Source organism: Sinohyriopsis cumingii, chromosome 5, assembly GCF_028554795.1.
Source record: "Sinohyriopsis cumingii isolate HCF-2022 chromosome 5, ASM2855479v2, whole genome shotgun sequence".
NCBI lineage: Eukaryota > Metazoa > Mollusca > Bivalvia > Unionida > Unionidae > Sinohyriopsis > Sinohyriopsis cumingii.
The window spans coordinates 95304372-95323925 of NC_142965.1; the positions used below are offsets into that span (position 1 = coordinate 95304372).

At 32.7% G+C, this 19554-nt stretch overlaps 1 protein-coding gene across 4 annotated transcripts; it reads right to left on the minus strand.

Moving 5' to 3' along the window:
• Positions 1 to 96: 96 nt before the first annotated feature.
• LOC149799805 (uncharacterized) lies at positions 97 to 19192 on the minus strand. 4 transcript variants are annotated; one of them, XR_016421238.1, is made up of 12 exons: positions 19040 to 19192; positions 10766 to 10864; positions 10341 to 10388; positions 9679 to 9720; positions 9199 to 9231; positions 8839 to 8956; positions 8113 to 8181; positions 7094 to 7414; positions 5206 to 5526; positions 4203 to 4532; positions 3574 to 3814; positions 97 to 658 (listed from the first exon to the last, which is right to left on the minus strand). XR_016421238.1 is itself a non-coding variant. In XM_089959209.1 (11 exons), exons 2-11 carry the CDS (start codon positions 10841 to 10843, stop codon positions 3624 to 3626), a joined length of 1551 nt encoding a protein of 516 aa, XP_089815335.1. In that variant the 5' UTR covers positions 10844 to 10864; positions 19040 to 19192; the 3' UTR covers positions 97 to 3623. The 4 variants fall into 4 exon arrangements, 3 of the variants coding, with proteins under 3 accessions (XP_089815335.1, XP_089815336.1, XP_089815337.1); XM_089959209.1 differs by having other exon boundaries at positions 97 to 3814; XM_089959210.1 differs by lacking the exon at positions 10341 to 10388 and having other exon boundaries at positions 97 to 3814.
• Between the last annotated feature and the right edge of the window lie 362 nt (positions 19193 to 19554).

Sequence of the window (19554 nt, forward strand, 5' to 3'; positions counted from 1 at the left end):
TGCAGTTTGTGTAGCGCTTTTTTGTTTGCCATTTCTTATGTTACTTGCCTAGGCTCGAAGAAACAGTAACATAAGAAAGATTTAAAAACAACGAGCTTTGAAAAATGCAATAATTTATTTCCCTGGAAAAATTCTGTAAAAATGAAAAAATATGAATTTACGGTTTTATAGGATCACATCCAAAAATAATCCAAGAATAATCCAAGAATACAATTTTATTAGTCCTAATAAAAAAATTTCTACTGATTTCAAGTTCGAATGCCGACGAAGAATCGAAGATGGAAGACAATGACGTATGCTGCAATCTGTAATCTTGAAGTCTACAGTTCCTTGTAGAAACAAGAATTATCACTCCGGTTTCTGATAGCTGAATAATTGTTTTTATTAAAACTGTCCTTGTTCAACAACTTTACATGAGCACACGTATTTTCCAGAAAAATGCAGCATTAATCCTTTCGAATCCAAGTATTTTGAAATAACTCCAAACAGCACAACATACAACTTCTAGTGTAAGACAAAGCCCAGCCACAACTGAGAATAATTCTCCAAAACATAGGCTATATGGCTTTGTAAAACGGAAACTAGAGGTCACGCGATCATCTTCTCGAAGGTTATATAAAATAAGTACTTGTTAAGGATCTCGTCCAATCATTTTACTCTAAAAAATAAAAAAAATATTTACATCTTAAACACGAAGTCCCATCATGATCTTGACAACAACCAATTATTTTAAAATAAAGATAGAACTTGTTTACGTGGCTTGCTACAAATGTTGAAACAAGGTAAGGATTTAGATCAACACATGGTATTCATAAACTAGCAGTCAAGGTCAAACTATTTTCTGAAAAAAGTATCATATCTAGTGAATAAATTTACATTACAATATCATGAAATGAAACATATATTATTTTTTTAAAACTGACAAACAATTAAATTGAAATAAATAGATATTAAATCAGATATAATTAAATAAAATATACTTAACACATAACCAAACATTAATCGTGATATTATTTTTCTATAAGCTGTAAATAGCAAAACAGAATGCATTCGTACATGGAGTGTTAGTGCTTGATAAGAATGTCCATCTTTAACGTCTATCGTCTGGTTGTACTCACTCACAACATCTGTTAACTCTTCTTAAGATATATGACTTGAAGGGCAGAAACTATCGCTACAGCAATGAAGACTTTCACGAAATGTGTATAGTAATTAAACCTAACGTTGTTCTACGACTCATTCATTACAAACTAAGTAACAAAAAGAAACTCGACAAGTTTTGAAAAACTTAGTAAATGAAAATGCAAGAGGAAGATACATTGTTTGAATTAAATCCAAAATAATCTTACACTTTTTACTCAAGCTCAATATAATTGAATATTCTGAAATGAATTCCAGATCTTCGAATTTACTGGTCTATCAACAGACCTGATGTATCAAAATGACATTGTTCAGACCTCCTTGGAATAATTCACAATATGCCTAGAAAAACATTCTAGTCCTATGAGCACTTTATGATTCCAATGGATAATCAAAATAAATGTTTCCTCTCAAATTATATCTCAAAACAGCACGAAGCACATCTGCAGACTGATGTTCAATCAAGAACCCAGGAAATAATTAAATACTTGTCCAGCTAAATAAATTATATGCAGCGATCGAGTCCTAAAACGCAATTTGTCATACTTGCAACGTGCAATTTCCCAATAATCCAGGTCGTAATCGAACCCACCATATGTATAAAAAAACAGTTTTTCTAAGAACCATCCGGACATCACTAGCCCATGTCTAATTACTCCAAACTTGTCAACAAGTTCAATATATAGGTTGAACTTAAGCTGAATAACTACATAGCTATAACATAGAATCTAAACACTTAAAATATTATTTACGTATCATATTTCTTATAGATAATGACTGCAATTTACAGTCATGAACAAAAACTAAACATAATATATATAGGTCATGCACCAAAGGTGCAAGCATATAGATATGCATAACAGTTGTAAAGTTCATAATGTTTCAAAAACATAAACTACCCATTTCAACGCTGTCTGCATTGAAAACAAAGAACTGCTCAACATATGTTTGACATGTTAAACGAAAACCTAACATCTCTTATTGGAAATGGACTTTTGAATATCTCGCTTAAATTACTGACGACAGTACGGCCATCAGGACACAGCTTAAGAGATCCTATTCATAACCACAAGATATGGTACATGATTGCTTTACAAAATGAACAAAAACCCAATCAATCTATTTTAAATTTTTTATATTAGTGTGTGTTTCTACCCATACGTAAGAAAGTACAAATATATAATACGTAGGGACTCTAAATTGTTCTGGTATATTTTCGTGACTAAGAAATTACAGTGATATTTCAAATGCAACTACCACGTGTTTTCATCTTCCGCTACTTTGTTAGTGTTTATTTACTGTACACAATTAACGTGTATTAAAAGAAGGCGAGACCGATATGACACCAAGTCTAAAACAGTGCCTAAAAAGCTAACTTTGAAAAGGACGAAAGTGTAACGAAGTGTTAAACTTCCTAACGGACGTTGGAAAGATTCACATGTGCTTAAATGGGTCAAAGCTGTTATGTTTGAAACAATTTAAGATATTGCAGAAACAGAACTTAATAAAGCAGAAGAAACAAAAATAAACGAGCTCAAATAAGACGAACTGTCTGGTCAAAACAAAGGTTGCTTGAAAACTTCAATACGGATGGGGAACAATAAAAAAGAAGAAAATGGGAACAATCCAACCATATCAATATTATTGTTCTAACACTAGAAATGCTTTATGCTTGTTTTCAATTTTCTACCTGCGCAGGTAGCTATTCGCCACGTCAAAGTCAATGAAAGCATAATCATCTCAATTTAGGATGCAGCGTGTACTTTTGAGTTCACTGGTGCATACGTTATGCTTCACAAATGCTATTGCAGCTTACAATTGCTCCACCGTCAACACCTATAGCATATGAATCCGATAATCCAGGAAAAGAAGAAAGAAATTCGTCATCAAATTAAAGTAAGCTATTACTTTTGAACGATTATCCTAGGAAAGACGATATTATTTTAAAAGAAAGGAAATGCCAAATGTCGAGCCTCAACTTGAACAAGGGAAATCTTATTAATTTGTTACACAACAGTAGTCAACAATGATTCAGGTGAAGACAAAAGACAAAAGCACTGAATAGAATGGTGTTTTTGGCGCTGTCCAAAATTGATCTACAGTAGTGGAGGTAAGATTTTTAAAACATAGTTTTTTTTTTATTTTCATGATTGTTTTTTTAAATCAGGAAATACATACTTATATGTTTCACACTTATTTACGTTAAGTTCAAGTGATTTCCTATTGTAAATAATATGGGACGATTTACGTGGTTTCTTGACCATAGGTCTTTTGAAATTCCTCAAAAAAATGTTAACCTAATTATGGAAATAGCAAGCATAGCTTCAAAAGTAAAATGAATGTATTAATTGCACATTATTGGAACGTAAAACCAGATTCTAAAATTCAAGAGGCAAATACATATTTGTGAAAGATACTGCTCCTAATACCAACTTTATGGTTTCTTCTGCTTGTCATTACTCGAGACATGTCGTAAGTACTGATCAATCGCAGTGATTCTTGAAAGTACAATTAGCTTCCCATGGCCAGACACATTGGTTCTTGGAAGCTGCAAAATGTAGTATTGGATCATTTGGTTTATGACAGGGTCGTTCAAGTGGTTCCGTAGTACAAGTTATGTACTTGTTGCAGAAATATGGATGCTGATAGTCGCCTGATTTCGTGCAGAAATTGGCTGAAAAGAAATAATTATATGTTAACATTCATAGCGATTTGGACAAACTAAGCTAAAACATGTATTATAACGTTCTATTTATTTTTTAATTTTTTTTATATATATAAGAATGTACTTCTATAATTATTTTAAGAGCGTACTAAAATGATAACAAAGGTGATCAATGATCAAACTTAGCTTTTCTTGAACCAAAGAGCACGCTATTTAAAATATCACACTTATGAAGTCCTTTTCATGTAAGGGGTCTTTTATAATTTTATGATCATGATAATTTGGTTAACACACACACACACACACACACACACACATGAATACATCAATAATATAAACTTAATAAGGAATGATATCGCATTTGACCTCGATGAAAGTACAGTCAGTAACAAATTACCTGGTATTACTCCAATGCAGAGTGCAGGTGAAGTATATATTTCTCTGTTCGCTTTGTAGCTGCATCGAAATTTTGTTTTGTCGAGATTTGTTACTTGATCTTTATTTATAGTTGCAAGAGACTGGTTTTCCCATCCAAGGTTAGTGAGTGTGGAAGAGGGTAGGTTAGTTTCTGTCCATATATCCCATATATCATTACCAGACCCGGATAACTCGAATTCGAATTTTGCCTCCTTACTACATCCTGTCATTGCCTTGCACGATATTTCACCACCTTTATTCTCTGTAATGCCAGCACTTTCAACCGCTATCACGGGTGTCTGTGGATGATCTGTTATACACCCAAAGATAAAACGCTCTGTAGTTCAATGATCAAATATCTGGCATAAAGCAAGGTGAGCGAAAACATTTCAAAAACATTTGGAATGGTAAAAAGAAGCATTAACATATATGTTTTAAAACGACATTCGTTTTGCAAAAAATACTTAAAATTTCATCAATTTTTTGCTTCAAAATATATCAGTAGTGAGATAAACATAAGTGTCAATAAAGATAATAACAAAACACAAGAAGAACTGATTCCAGGCATAAGAGGCAATTATTTGTGAATCTTAATTTAATACCTGACCCAAATAGCACAGTCTCTGCTTTAATACTGACACAGTAATTAGGTATATGTCTCTCTATGTCATCAAACCGTCCTCTTGTTGTCAAATAATTACATTCTACACAAATACACACGCACTTACACATACACAGGCAGAAACACAGAGACCGTCAAACATACATATAAATCCCCGCACTCGCACAAACACACACACACTATATATATATATATATATATATATATATATATATATATATATATATATATAGAGGCAGACAGACAGATAGATAGATATATAGATAGATAGGTAGATATATTAACTTAACATGAAAATATTTCGGCACGAATGCAGACAGAATGCCTATGAACTTAATAGTATGTATACATTTGAATTTACCTATGACATGCAGGTACACGATATATGCTGTTGATGTATCATTCATTGTAACGGTGATATTGTAGTCGCCCTCATGTGAACAGTTTATACGCTCAAGCACTAACGTAATATTGAGAGTTCCATCCATAGACCATGTAGCTGAGAATCCATATGTTGTCTGCAGGTCGATAGGGCGAATGATTTCAGTCCCCTTCACAAGGAATATTTGCATGTCACCGGATACTTTCTGAATGACTATAGACGTATTTTCCGCATTTGGAAAGGAACAAGATATTTCACCTGTTGAGGTGATATTTAAGTCTAATTGGCATGGACACTGAGCTGAAATGACAGTTAATTACATGATGATTATGTTGTCAAAACCATTCTTGTGATCGATAATAGTTTCCTGTTATGCTATTAAATTTTGACTATTTATATTTGTATTAAAGATACAATCACTTGTTTTAAGGCACTTATGTTCATTTTCCCATATGAGGAAATGACTTAATTTTTTTCTCACTATGTCCATACTAACATCTGTACCGAAAGCATTTATGAAGTATTGGTGCCTTTTTTCTTCTGATATTAGCAGACAATGAACATTCAAACTGACCGCTCCGGTGGCCTAGTGGTTAGAGCGGGAGGTAGCTGGTTGAACCCCGACCGAATCATGCCAAAGACTTCTAAAATAGTACATACAGCTGTCTCGCTAGGTGCTCAACATTAAGATGTTAGTGTTAGGACTGGTCGGCCTGATGTCAGGATAATGTGCCTGGGTGGGACATCATGGCACATGTCTGCGGCATGATGCCCCAGTGCTAGACATTACTATAAACTGCCACACTACAGACATCGTAGAGACATGATTGGAAAATTGTTAAAGCTACGTTAAAATTTTGAATAACACACACACACACACACACACACACACTTTCAAACTACTATTTCTGGATAAGAGTGGATTTGACATTGCTATATATACCCACTAGTCCGACTAGCCTGAACAAGAGCGCAAAGTCGGTTCGAGCAAGCTCGGGTTTTGAAAGCACAAACACTTTTGAGGGCCAAACGGAGATGTATTCTGTTTGTAATGAGTTATGTTTGGCGAGCATCCCAGCTCTCCACAGTTCATTTATCAACACCATTTATCGCGTTTATATACACATTTATATGCATAAATGTTGCAATTTCCACGATCATGTGTCAAACGATACACTGACATTCTATCATTTACTTGTAGATAAATGAATGGTCAGTCTCGCATTTCTAGTACTGACATGACAATGTATATGTACTTTTAAAATGCACATCTTAGGAAATAGAAGATATCTAGGTCTTCTTTGGTAATCTATGAGTTATATTAGATGTGTGATCTTTTATAATAACCTGTGTGTGTGTGTGTGTTTGATCTCCTTACTAAATCTACATTCTGTTCTCACTCATGCGATATAAACATCTACCTGTTGAGCAAACATTACGTTTCCTATCTTACATAGGTTATATTGATTCATTTTCTTCTTTTTAAGTTAATAGCTCTTTACATTCACAATTAATAAATAGCGTTTTGTTAACGTTAATTGCTGACATTATATTTTAAGATTAAAACAACCATAAGAAGAAAAGTGTATATTTGAAAACTGAATATTCTGTAATGTCCTTTGAATATCCTATACATTATCTTTAAGTTTACAGTGTGTCAGTTGAAGTACCGGGTAAATTAGGGAAGGCGAGAGATACATCAAGGAAAATGCCAAAAACGAAATGACAATAAAATTAGCGTCGGGACTGAACGGCTCAAGTCTACAGTACCCGTGACGTTCCGTGTTCGAGCACGTTTGGACAGTTTTTCGATAACCAAATATGAATGGAGATTTCATAAGAGAATAACATAATTTCGTAGTCTTACCTATAACTTTAACACTGAAGAAGGATTCTTCAAAACCGTTTTCATCGGAAATAGCAAGAATACTGTAATTTCCCTGTTGGTTACACTGAGTGTCCGAAATGTGAACAGAAACATTAATCTCGGCGTCTTCAACAAAAACATTAAAGGTCATTTTGTTCGTTTGATCAAATATGAGTTCGTCACTTGAATTAATAAGACCGATGACGTTAAAAAGAGTCACCGTTTTTGTCAATGTCTGTTTGATAAGACGAATTTCCGTTGTGTTTCTTAGAGCTACTCGGTACTGGAAATAACATCTTGCTCCCCTCAAAACAATACATCCTGAAAGAAAACATGATACTTAAAAACAATATTTAATTTTTCCACTGCACACATTATTATGGCAGCTCTGGATATTATGTACCGAACCATGTTTTCTATTATACGACAATAAAAACCCAGCCTTAAGCATTTCTACTTTTTGTGTCGTCACAATTTCTTATACTGACAAACAACATTCAAGTTGTAATTTGACATCAGTGTACATGTATGTAGTTCGTTTATATCAACACAATACAAAACATGTTTTCTCAATGACAAGAAAGCCTCACTTATTTTAACAATATCAAATAATCAGATTCAATGTCTCGAAATTTATTTTTTACTTAAATATATGGTTTACAATAATTTGTGAAAAATCCATGAAAGTCTACTCTGTAAAATGAAGATCATAGGTTAATAATGATTCTGTGTTTTGCTGACATTTACCATACGATTGAAAAACATATAATAATAATAATAATAAATGACACTGAATAGCAAATGAGTATTTTTTTATGTTTCAAGAAAACCACACATATTTACATTAATCCATATGAATATATAGATCAGCCTAATTACCTACACCAGTGTGTTCAGCTGAATTTTACAAATAAATTATTAGGTACTTAATCTCTCATATACGTCTTATATATATATATATATATATATATATATATATATATATATATATATATATATATATATATATATATATAAACCTGGTGGTGGCACTGTTGGTAGCGGTGGAATTGGCGGAATGCTGCATTTCAGTCCAGGTAACTTGCATACTGCGAAAACATTAACTCAGTTTAATTTGTAACACAAGCATCCGTTTTAGTAGATCATTCTCCATCTTTATTTTGCGTTTATCTGAACAGGATTTAGTATCCATTTCTAAATTAATTGTAGCTGACTATGGTATGCAATTAATTGTTGAAAACCAGACTAGTTGTTTTGTAGCATATGCCATAAATGTATTTTGTTCCTATTCGTATTATTCGTACAATATAAATAATAGGAGATCTTGGTGGTTTTCATCGAAGAAACAGTGCGAAGGAAATGTCATGTGTTGAGAACTCACTTAGCTAGTTTCGCATCTTGCATCTTGCGTGTGCTTTGACGCGATACGTGATTAACATCAGCACAGTTCTGAATTGCTTTCTAAACTCTTATTGTCTAACATGGTTTTAGTGATTCTTATGAAAAGATAAGCTATACTTAATGTAAAGAAAATTATATTTATATGATACGTTACAGAGCTTCCGTGTATGCGCATTTTCTGCGAGAGAACAAAGTTGAATTCTCTGTTGCTATTAAACGACTGTCGAAATACACATCTGATTCGTATAGAAAGTCTGAATAAAAGGACTTTACGTAACAGTTGTTAGCATTCATTGATAATATTATATCTTTATTAAAACATAAGGAACAAAATGTTTAGTTACAGAAAAATATGCAGAGGACTATAGCACATCCGACCATCACAGCTACTAATAGCATTGATATCACACAGTTGCATAGCCGACATTGACCTTTTGTCCTATCTGGTTCTTCTGGACCAATCTGTAAATAAATATGTAAGTTTTAATAGTAAGTGATTACCGTTCCTTTATCGAATAAAACTATTCAATGAACAATGATGTTTATGTTGTGGATCCAGTTTTCATATAATTGTTTCAGCTCATATATTTATCGGAAATATGTATTTGTTAATTTTAGTTATGAAATATATAATGATGTACTCTTAATATTATATCAAATGATTGTATTCTATGATGACTTTAATTGTTACACCTGATACATACCGGCTCTTCGTTGTTGTCGTAAGGCTGTTTCTCCTGGAAAAGATACGATGTTTTCGAAAGGGAATTTCAATTAAAAGCAGACTACATATCTGTTTTACATTTAGTGATGATTAGAATATCATGGTTGATAGGTTTTCTCTAAATCATCCAAGCTTACGAACTGGATATATTAGTGCTATAAAAGTTTGCTCTTCAGCTGATAATGAAGGTTAAGAATGGCACAAAATTTAGCAAATATATTAATGCACGAGTATTGTATATCCTTTGATATAATATGTTTAGTTACCTCATTATTGTCATCTTGTCTGGCAAAAGTACATTATCATCGTCATCATCATACTAGCATTACCATAATCATTGTTTTCAACAATTATTATTATTATTATTATTATTATAGTGTGTTGCATCCTTATATATCAGTTCTGGAATAAAGTTCTCCCTGCTTTTAGTTACATGATGACTTAGTTTTTACTTACGTACATTTAGAGCTATATCCTTTAGGTCTGCATATCCTGTATTTCGCTATATGAAGAAAAAATAATACTAAAATATAACTGGGTTTGCCATATTTCAATGATCAAATCATAATTTGTTTGTTGCACATGTGTCGACGCATTAAAATTTAAATACATCTTTGCAAAATGTTTCCAAAACAAAAGTGACATTTGATCTCCAAAGTACAATAACTAGTGTCAATATAAATACTTTTTAAATAAAATATAATTAACGTTGAGGGATACGAAAAATAAGAAAAGATATATGTGAGAAATACTAGCGATATTTGCATGATATGCATCAAATAGTAAAGTCAAAGCATAACAAAAATGTGTTATTTAAATGAAATATAGGTATTAAGAGAACATATGGCACATGAAAAACTTTGATAAACGTTACAAAATTATACCATGAGAGAAAATGTGATTTAAATATTTCATAAACGGAATAAATTCCAGAACTAGTCCTAGATACATGAAGGCTTTGGTATATTTGCGGAAGTTATTACTTCATCTAATGAAACTGCATGACAGACATGAAAGATTTGTGAATTATTCCAGTACGTATACACTGACCGGAGAGCTACATAAGTGTGCACCAAGTTAGTGAGAGGTTTTCTCACCCATGCTACATTTTATGTTCCTTACCTCAGATATACTGAGCTCTGCGCCAGAATTCTCGTATGGTTTGAAATCCTACAGAAAAATGCACACATATATATATATATATATATATATATATATATATATATATATATATATATATATATATATATATATATCTGTGTGTGTGTGTTTGTGTGTGTGTGTTATTGTGTGTGTGTGTGACAGTATAATACTTGTACACTTTGCATTATTTATATTTTTGTTCACGCTACGGGTGAATCACATATAAAATATAACGTAATTTTATGATAGCACAATTATACATAGGTACGAAATGTGTAAAGTACATTTTGTGTGTGTATTTGTATACGTGTTTGCAAGAACCTTAAATGTGGTTTATGCCTTCATTTCTTGCAAACATTGTTAAGTCTATCCATTTTTGTATACGACAAACAATAGCGACTTACATCTTTTCCACGTTGAGGTTCTAAATAATCAGAAGTAGTTGAAAACGATTCCGTGGCGTGACCAGTATCTGAAGACATTGTCGACAGTTCTAATTCAAGCTGTGCAAAATAGACAAACATTTCATTAGTACCTATATACATTCATTCATACGTACACGCATATACATACATACCACACATACATTTTCAAAACATATGTATTCACAACTAGATTGCTATATCAATGGATATAAATTGAATGATATATATAACAATTGAAAGACAGATAGCTAAATGAATAAATAGAGACTTTCTTACATGTATTCATAAGACCCGAAAGAATTAGTCTTTTGTGAAACTTTATTTAGTCGCATGGTTAGGCAGATATTAATTTCCTTCTCCCTGTTAAATATTTGAGGAAGTAAGTTTGAATTGTAACATGGCAGACTCATATCAGAAGTGCTATTATCCAACAACTGTTTTATCGTTTAACGCATGTCTGCATTAGTGAAACCATTCATCCCTTTATTCGCGAAAACTTTAAAGGTTTAATCGCAGCAAAACTGTACTGCCTTTAAAGCAAAAGGATGACGTCTTGGAGTGGGTAGTAAATTCTTTAGCAGCAAGGTCAAGCTTTACATTTAGGAATGAAAACTCATTTTAGGAAAATCAGTTAGTTCAACATTTTCGTCTGCCATAATATGAACCTTTTAAAGCGAAAACAACTGTCTTCGGCCAGGAACTTGCGATGTATTTCGTTATGATAGTTTGAATTATCCGTTATTTCTGTGTAGCAGCCACTGATTTACAGATGTTGCAATCTGACGTTAAAGTGCTAGTTTGATTTTACAAGTAATTATCAACCTGTAATGCATTACGAAAACTATTTCACCACAACATAATCTTTTCTGGCAAACACATCAACATACACTGAAATTGGCAATATACATGGACATTTTAAATTCTCAATACAAATAATGAACTTGTTTAATGCATAAAACGTCATATTATTTTCCCCAAACAGTTGAAACAAACGTTTCATTGGTTATCAAGTGGCATAGCACTGTTGTGCTTTTAACCCCTGAACACCTTTTTCGTTGTTCGTCATATACCTAATACCTTTGGAATCATTTAAGTCTGAACAGTACTGGGTCATGGAAAAGGTTTGTTGCTTGGAGCTGAATTGAATGTCGAATATGTTATGCTAACTGTGATCCATAGTCTGTATACATTGCTCTCAAGTTAGGACGCTTAAAGGAAGTTAAATATTTTTCCATGCATAACTAAATTTATTCATATTTACATAAATTAAATTTAATTTTCTTTGATCTAGTTGTATGGTTTAACAGTGCATTGTCGGAAAGGGAAAAATAGTCTCATGGTTTTGTAGTTCTTATTTTGTTGTGCAGTTTACAATATCACATGCAATCATGTTGCATCATGTTAGATGTTGAGTATAAAAGTGTTTTGGAGTTTCATGGAACAAGCATGGTTGTATAAGCTTTCTTCAGTAGATAATTTGCATTTATTTTTTATAACGTGCAAGAAATTTGAATTTATCATTTAGGTAACATTTCTCGTATACACTAAGCGGTCGTTTGGATATTGTTCTTTCTGTGCCGTGTACTACAACTGCGAAACGTTTCCATATTTAGAGGCATTATTTTCAGCTGTATATTACTAGAAACATATATGTTTACTGTGGTTCGCTTGACGAAGCATAATAATTTTTCATAAATTGTTATTGCACGGTTATTGAAAAGATAAAGTTGTCCTTTGAGAAAATTGCTTCCCAAAATCAAAAGGTTCGTCAATTCTTTGCTATACTATGATGTATTATTGAGTTTTCCGTTCATTTAGTGGTATAATATTCCAGTTCTGTCATATTTAACTGATAACTTCACTCAGCTCAGAGCGTATTGTTTTTTGCATGTTTGAGTCTGTATTATGTCATGATCTTATGCATAAATTATGATAAGGTATCTGAAACCATTGCATGAAGAGAAAAAGGGGAAAAGCTGCTATAAGATATACAAGATGGTATATTTTAGTGTGCCTTGTTTCTTATATTGAAATACATAGGATTGTTTAAGTTCATATGGATCGGCAATAGATTGTAGAGGTAAATTCAATCCATATATCGTCACATAAAATATTGGGTATTATTATGATGCATTACTTCAAGGAACAAATATATGAAGATGAAATATAGGATATATTGCATGACATTTTATCTCAGTTATGACCTACCTAAGAGATTTATAGTTGATGTATGAATCTCTCTTTCACTGACTTTGATGGACTCAACATTACCAATTTATAATTTAATATTAATCAGAAATACTGAATGAAAAGTACCACATAATATATTTTGGGTTCGCCTGTTACTGGCTTGAGGTGACATACGTGTAGCATTTTGATGCCGGTGTTCTGTTGATATTTCTGTACAATAAACGGCTATAATGGCATAGAAGATTATAGAGAAAAACGAAGAAAGGTGTGTTATTTATGTTTTAAATAAATACCTAATAAATTATGTTTTACTTTTTATTGTGTTCTCTTGTTTTTTTCTTCTAATGCTGACGCGATCACAATTACATTGACTTGCATAATAACAGTTTTACTTCACGACCATACATTTTCTATACAATATAAGCCAAACAGTATTATTTTTGATACACAAGCTTTCATTTATACATTAAGAAACAACAATTTTAGCATAAATGTTTTTATAAAAATAAATTTGATATAATGAAGATCTTTATAACATCAATGTATACTTGTATTGGTGTTGAATTTTACCAACCCTATTTATAGAAACTCTATAAAATAAAGCCTCCAAATGAAAACCGGGAAATTCCGAAATTTTAGTTAAATACGAAATTTGTATAAATCAAAATCATAATAATTTGAAATCTGGATATGTCCGCGTTTTGTATAAATCAAAATCCGGACAAATCCGAATTTTGTTATTGTAATAGTATAGCACTTCCAGCGATGGTTTATAACTCAATAAATTTGTCATGACTGATACAAATTTGGATTTAGAATTTTGAAATTTTGGAATGAGAGGAGACAGACGATTCTGACTTCAGTGCTGTCAGTCTTTCGTCTGCAATGCTTGTAACCCGAGAACACTTATTTCGTTGTTCGTCATGTACCTAAATCCTTTAAAATAATTTTAAGTCCTGAACAGGTCTGGGTCATAGAAAAGATTTGTTGCTTAGAGCTGAATTGAATGCCGAATATGTTATGTCAGCTGTCAGCCGTAGTCTTTATACATTGCATTCAGGTTAGGACGCTTAAATGAAATTTAATATTTTTCCATGCATAACCAAATGTATTCATAATTACATAAATGAAAATTAATTTTCTTTGATCTAGTTGTATGCTTTAACAGTGCATTTTCGGAAAGGGAAAATTAGTCTCATAAATCATGGTTTTGAAGTTCTTATTCTCTTGTGCAGCTTACAATATCACATACAATCATAGTACATCATGTTAGATGTGTATAAAAGCGTTTTGAAGTTTCATGGAACAAACAGGGTTATATAAGCTTTCTTCATTAGATAATTTGTATTTTTTTTTATAACGTGCAAGAAATTTGAATATATAATTTAGGTAACATTTAGCGTATACACTAAGCGGTCGTTTGGATATTTTGCATTGTGTGCCTTGTACTAGAATATCTTAGAAGTGGGAAACGTTTCCATATTCAGAGGCAGTATTATCAGCTGCATAATAGCAACATGTATGGTTACTGTGGATAGCTTGACGAAGCATAACATTAAATTTTCATAAAGTTTTATTACACACTTATGGTAAAGATAAAGTTGTCCCTTGAGGAAATCGCTTCCCAAAATTATAAGGTTCGTCAAGGCCTTGCTATACTGTGATGTATTATTGTGTTTTCCGTTCATTCATCTCCAGCGTAAAGCAGGTCCAAACAGTAATAATTATTACAGACTTCATGGAAAATATTTTGCCAAGCACGGTCTATGTGCAAGGTATCATTTGATTTATACATTGTAACGACAGAAACCAGTCTATATATTAAACGTTTTGCTGATATTTTATTTCTTGAAAACAATATATAATCTGCTGTAAAAGTTCTCCGAAATCTACGGGCTAGACGGGAAGCAAAACTTGAAGATATCATTTTTAGACTATTTTATTAATAATATCTGCATAAATAATTGTATGTTATAGATTATATGATTTCATCATACTTTTAATGCTCCTTGTCTTTCCACTCTATGTATAAAAACGAAATGTATCACTATCTCGTTGAAGATTATAGATAAAACTAAATTTAAAGAGTTCTGAGTGTTTTCCACATCAAATAATTCAAAGGAATGATAGTACTTTCATTTTGAGAATTTTCAGTTTGAAGCTTTTAATGATGCAGTTTTTGTAATAAAGCCTGGTTGGTGTTTAGAATGCCGTCGATAGCAATGCAGACCACTCTAGCATGTTGATTTGTTTACGAAAGTAGCTACCAACATCCGTCTTTAAGTACATGCATATCAATATTTCAAGACTATATAACGATGATGATTATGATGACTACCACTACCACTGTTATAACTACTAATTCTAGTAATGATAATACAATAACTACTACTACCGTTATTTTATGGGCCCCGAGTGGCCTAGTGGTCTTAATCGCTCTCCGTCATGGATCACTGCCATCTCACCTCTGTCTGCGTGGGTTCGAGTCTCGGGCTCGGCAAATGTGGATATGTGAGAAAGCTTGCCTGTAGCTTCTCGTGGGTCGGTGGTTCTTTCCGGCCGCCATGTATAGCCTATCTTGTGCTGAAAAATGGCGTTAAACCCATAACAACAACAACCGTTATTTTACTTCTACTACTGATGATCTACTACTTTTCTTAATGACATATCGATTTATAATGCTGCTTTTGCCATGACCAGTTATTGTATTCATTAGCGGTATCATAAGAAAATTACTTTAATCATGTTATACTATTCAAATGATGTCATATTTAACTTATGACTTCACTTAACTCGGAGCTCATTGTTTTTTGTATGTTTGAGTCTGTATGATGTCATGGTGTTATATATAAATAATGAGAAGTTCTCTATAACGATTGTATAAAAAGAGATAAAAAGGAAAGTTGCTATAAAATATACAAGATGGTATATTTTAGTGTGCCTTGTCTCTTAATTTGAAATACAGATGATTATTGAAGTTCATATGAATCGGCAATAGACATTTTATCTACATTATGACCTACCTAAGAGATGTATAGTTGATTTATGAATCTCTCTTTCACTGAATTTGATGGCCTTAACATTAACAATTTATAATTTAATATCAATAAGACATACTGAATGAAAATTACCCCATACGCTATAGCCAGTATCCGTAGATAGTATACCTCTGTCAGAGGTTTGAGAGAAAGAGAGAGAGAGAGAAAAAAGAAGTTAAATGCACATATTACACATATAATATTTTCATATTCTATATTTCTACAAAGATGGATTTAAATACCTTCCTTGGACCCATGTATGAAAACATACCTTTTTTCTTTACTCTATGCAGACATATGGCGTATATATACATCCATGCATACCTACATACAAGTACATGCAAATGCTCTACATACATGCACCTTCATTAAAAAACATTCATACCTACCTACATACCTACCTACCTCCCTACCTGCCTACCTACCTACCTACCTACCTACATACATACATGGAAACTAATCCACGGTGTGGGTGCGATAGATAATACTGCTAATAAAATGACAGCCATATAGACAGACAGACACAGTGAACGGATGGAAAAATGCGAGGCGATGATGATGTTAATAATAGTATTGTGATGCTAATGATGATGAAGTGGTGATGGTGGAAGAAATTGCAGTTAAGAAGTATTATGTCACCAGATAATGACTTACCTAATGTCCTCTTTGTTGCATGCAATCCGTATATATCCTGACTTAAATATAACTAATGTGTTCGAAATCACTAAAGCCGTTAACACAAAGTTGTAACTGGATATTTGAAAATATGACTACAAAAACCAGATTAGGAATTAACAGGTAGGATATTATTTAGATATACATATACATCGAAGCTATTTGAACACCTACATAGTTGGAAGCGGCCAAAACCACATGTTGGCATCACCTATGAACTTCATGTCCATATCACTCTCTCTCTCTCTCTTTATATATATATATATATATATATATATATATATATATATATATATATATATATAAGGTTGGGTGGGTGTCATCATATTTAAGCACATTTTTTAATATGACTAGCCTAGACCCACATTTTCAAAGCATGTAATTAGCTAAAGAAAACAAATCACGCTTCGCCAAAAAGAAATTCGCCAAATTGTATCTGTATGAAAGAAATCCGTAATGGAGAGATACACGTAGACACCAACAAATGTTGCAATGACATTGTGGAGTTCCAGACACCCACGCCTACTAGAAAGTGGAAATAGGCCTGATCTGCTTGTTATGGGGCAAGGGAAAATACATCCAGCTGCTGTTATCTATGTTTCAGAAATGTATCTGAGTGCGCTGTCAATTAATTTTGCTGGGTAATTTATTCGGATTGAAGAAACCTCCTTCTCTTTTGATATGAAAGTTATTTATAATTTGCTGACTAATACACCAAATTCATACATGTACTACTCACCCGACCTTCCCATTTTACCCATGACTAAACAGCAACTATGTTTAATATCTCGCCTGACGTATCAACGAATTTACGGTAACGACTGTTTTATCAAAATAATGCCTCTTAAAACATTCAGTTTCCACGGACGCGCGAAATCAAATTATAATTAACAGATTGTCGAGTAAACTCCTTGTGAGTTATTATTATTGAGAGTACCAACTACAATTACAAGAAAGACATTTAGATTTTGTCGTAGTGTATCTAAAATATCACCTCAGTGTGTCTTCGTTAGATTATTTATCAGTCTTAGATCTTTCAAGGTCAACCGACAAAGCCATCGGAAATGCCCAATAATGACGTACAATAGTTCACATTGTCTACTTTCATGTTAGGTCTATTATTTCATCATCACATAACGGCGAAAGGATAATACAAATCATCACAGAGTAAATAATTCATGTAAAACGTGTAAATTTGAATTGCTGCGACGTTGCTGAGGTGTCATGTTTACTGCTGATAAAATGCCCAAATATCAGCGTAGACACAATGCTTTATAATTCAAAATATTTTTGATTAAAACAATAAGGATATAATTAGTGGGTGTGGTTTCTTAATATAACCAGCATGCTCCCAGGTGTTAAGGTTACTGCATAAACATAAAACTATTTTAGATTTTTGTAAATGTTCGAATCAAACGATATAGTTAACAAATGGGTTAAAAGTTGATTTATAGATATCTCTTTCCTGGTCTTGGACTCAATAGTAGCAATTTATCATTAATATAAATACAAATCCAGAATGAAAATTACTACATGAACTATTTATAGCATAACACAGCCAGAATATTTCTGTCAGCGGTTTGAGAGAGAGAGAGAGAGAGAGAGAGAGAGAGAGAGACAGAGAGAGAGAGAGACGAAAAACTACAAAGATAAGTTAAATTCACATACGAAAACTAGCGTATTTTCATATTCTACAATTCTATATAAATGGTTTGAAACTTTCGTCCTTGGACCCATGTACGAAAACATGTCTTAATATTTACTCTTTGCAAAAATACGGTGTTAATATACATCCACACATACTTACATACACATGCATACAAATACCATACATGCATACCCCTTCGTTGGAATGCACATAGATACATACCTACATACACATGTATACAAATACCCTACAAGCATACACCTTCCTACGAATACACATGTATGCATAGCTACATACACATGGATACAAATACGCATGCATGCATACCTACACACACATGGATACAAAAACACATACATAGCTGGATACACATAGATGCAAATGCACATACATACATAGCTACATACACATGGATGCAAATACACATACATACATACATAGCTACATACACATGAATACACACCATACATACATACATACATAAATACAAAAATACAAACTTATGTCAATACCCTACATATATACACCTTTCTTCGAACATAAATACATACATACATACAGACGGAAACAGTGAAGGGATGGAAAAGCGAGGAGAGGATATAATATTAATAGCGTTTAAGATGATAATGATGATGAAGTGGGTGATAAAGTTGCATCTGTCTGTCAAGAAAAGGGTTACTATGTTACCACATCATGACTTACCTAACTGTCATCTTTGTTGCATACAATTCGTAAATGTCCTGACTGGAATAAACCTGAAGTGATCCACATGCGTGAAGTCGTTAACACAAACAGGTTGTACCTGTAACATTGAATATAAGACAAGGAAAGCCAGACTAGGAAGTAAAGGATTGGCTTGATGTAAGCAACGTGTATAACGAAGTTATATGAACAGCTATATAGTCGGAAGCTCTCTCTCTCTCAATCCCTCTCTCTCTCTCGTTATATATTATATATATATATATATATATATATATATATATATATATATATATATATATATATATATATATATATATATATATATGTGTGTGTGTGTGTGTGTGTGTGTGTGTGTGTGTATGTATGTATGCATGTGTGTGTGTGTGTGTGAGTATGTGCATATGTGAGTTCCTTTCCGTATTGGTCTGTTTATATGGATCTGTTTGTGTGTATAACACAAACAGATTGTACATGTAACATTGAAATTAAGACAAGGAAAGCCAGACTAGGACGTA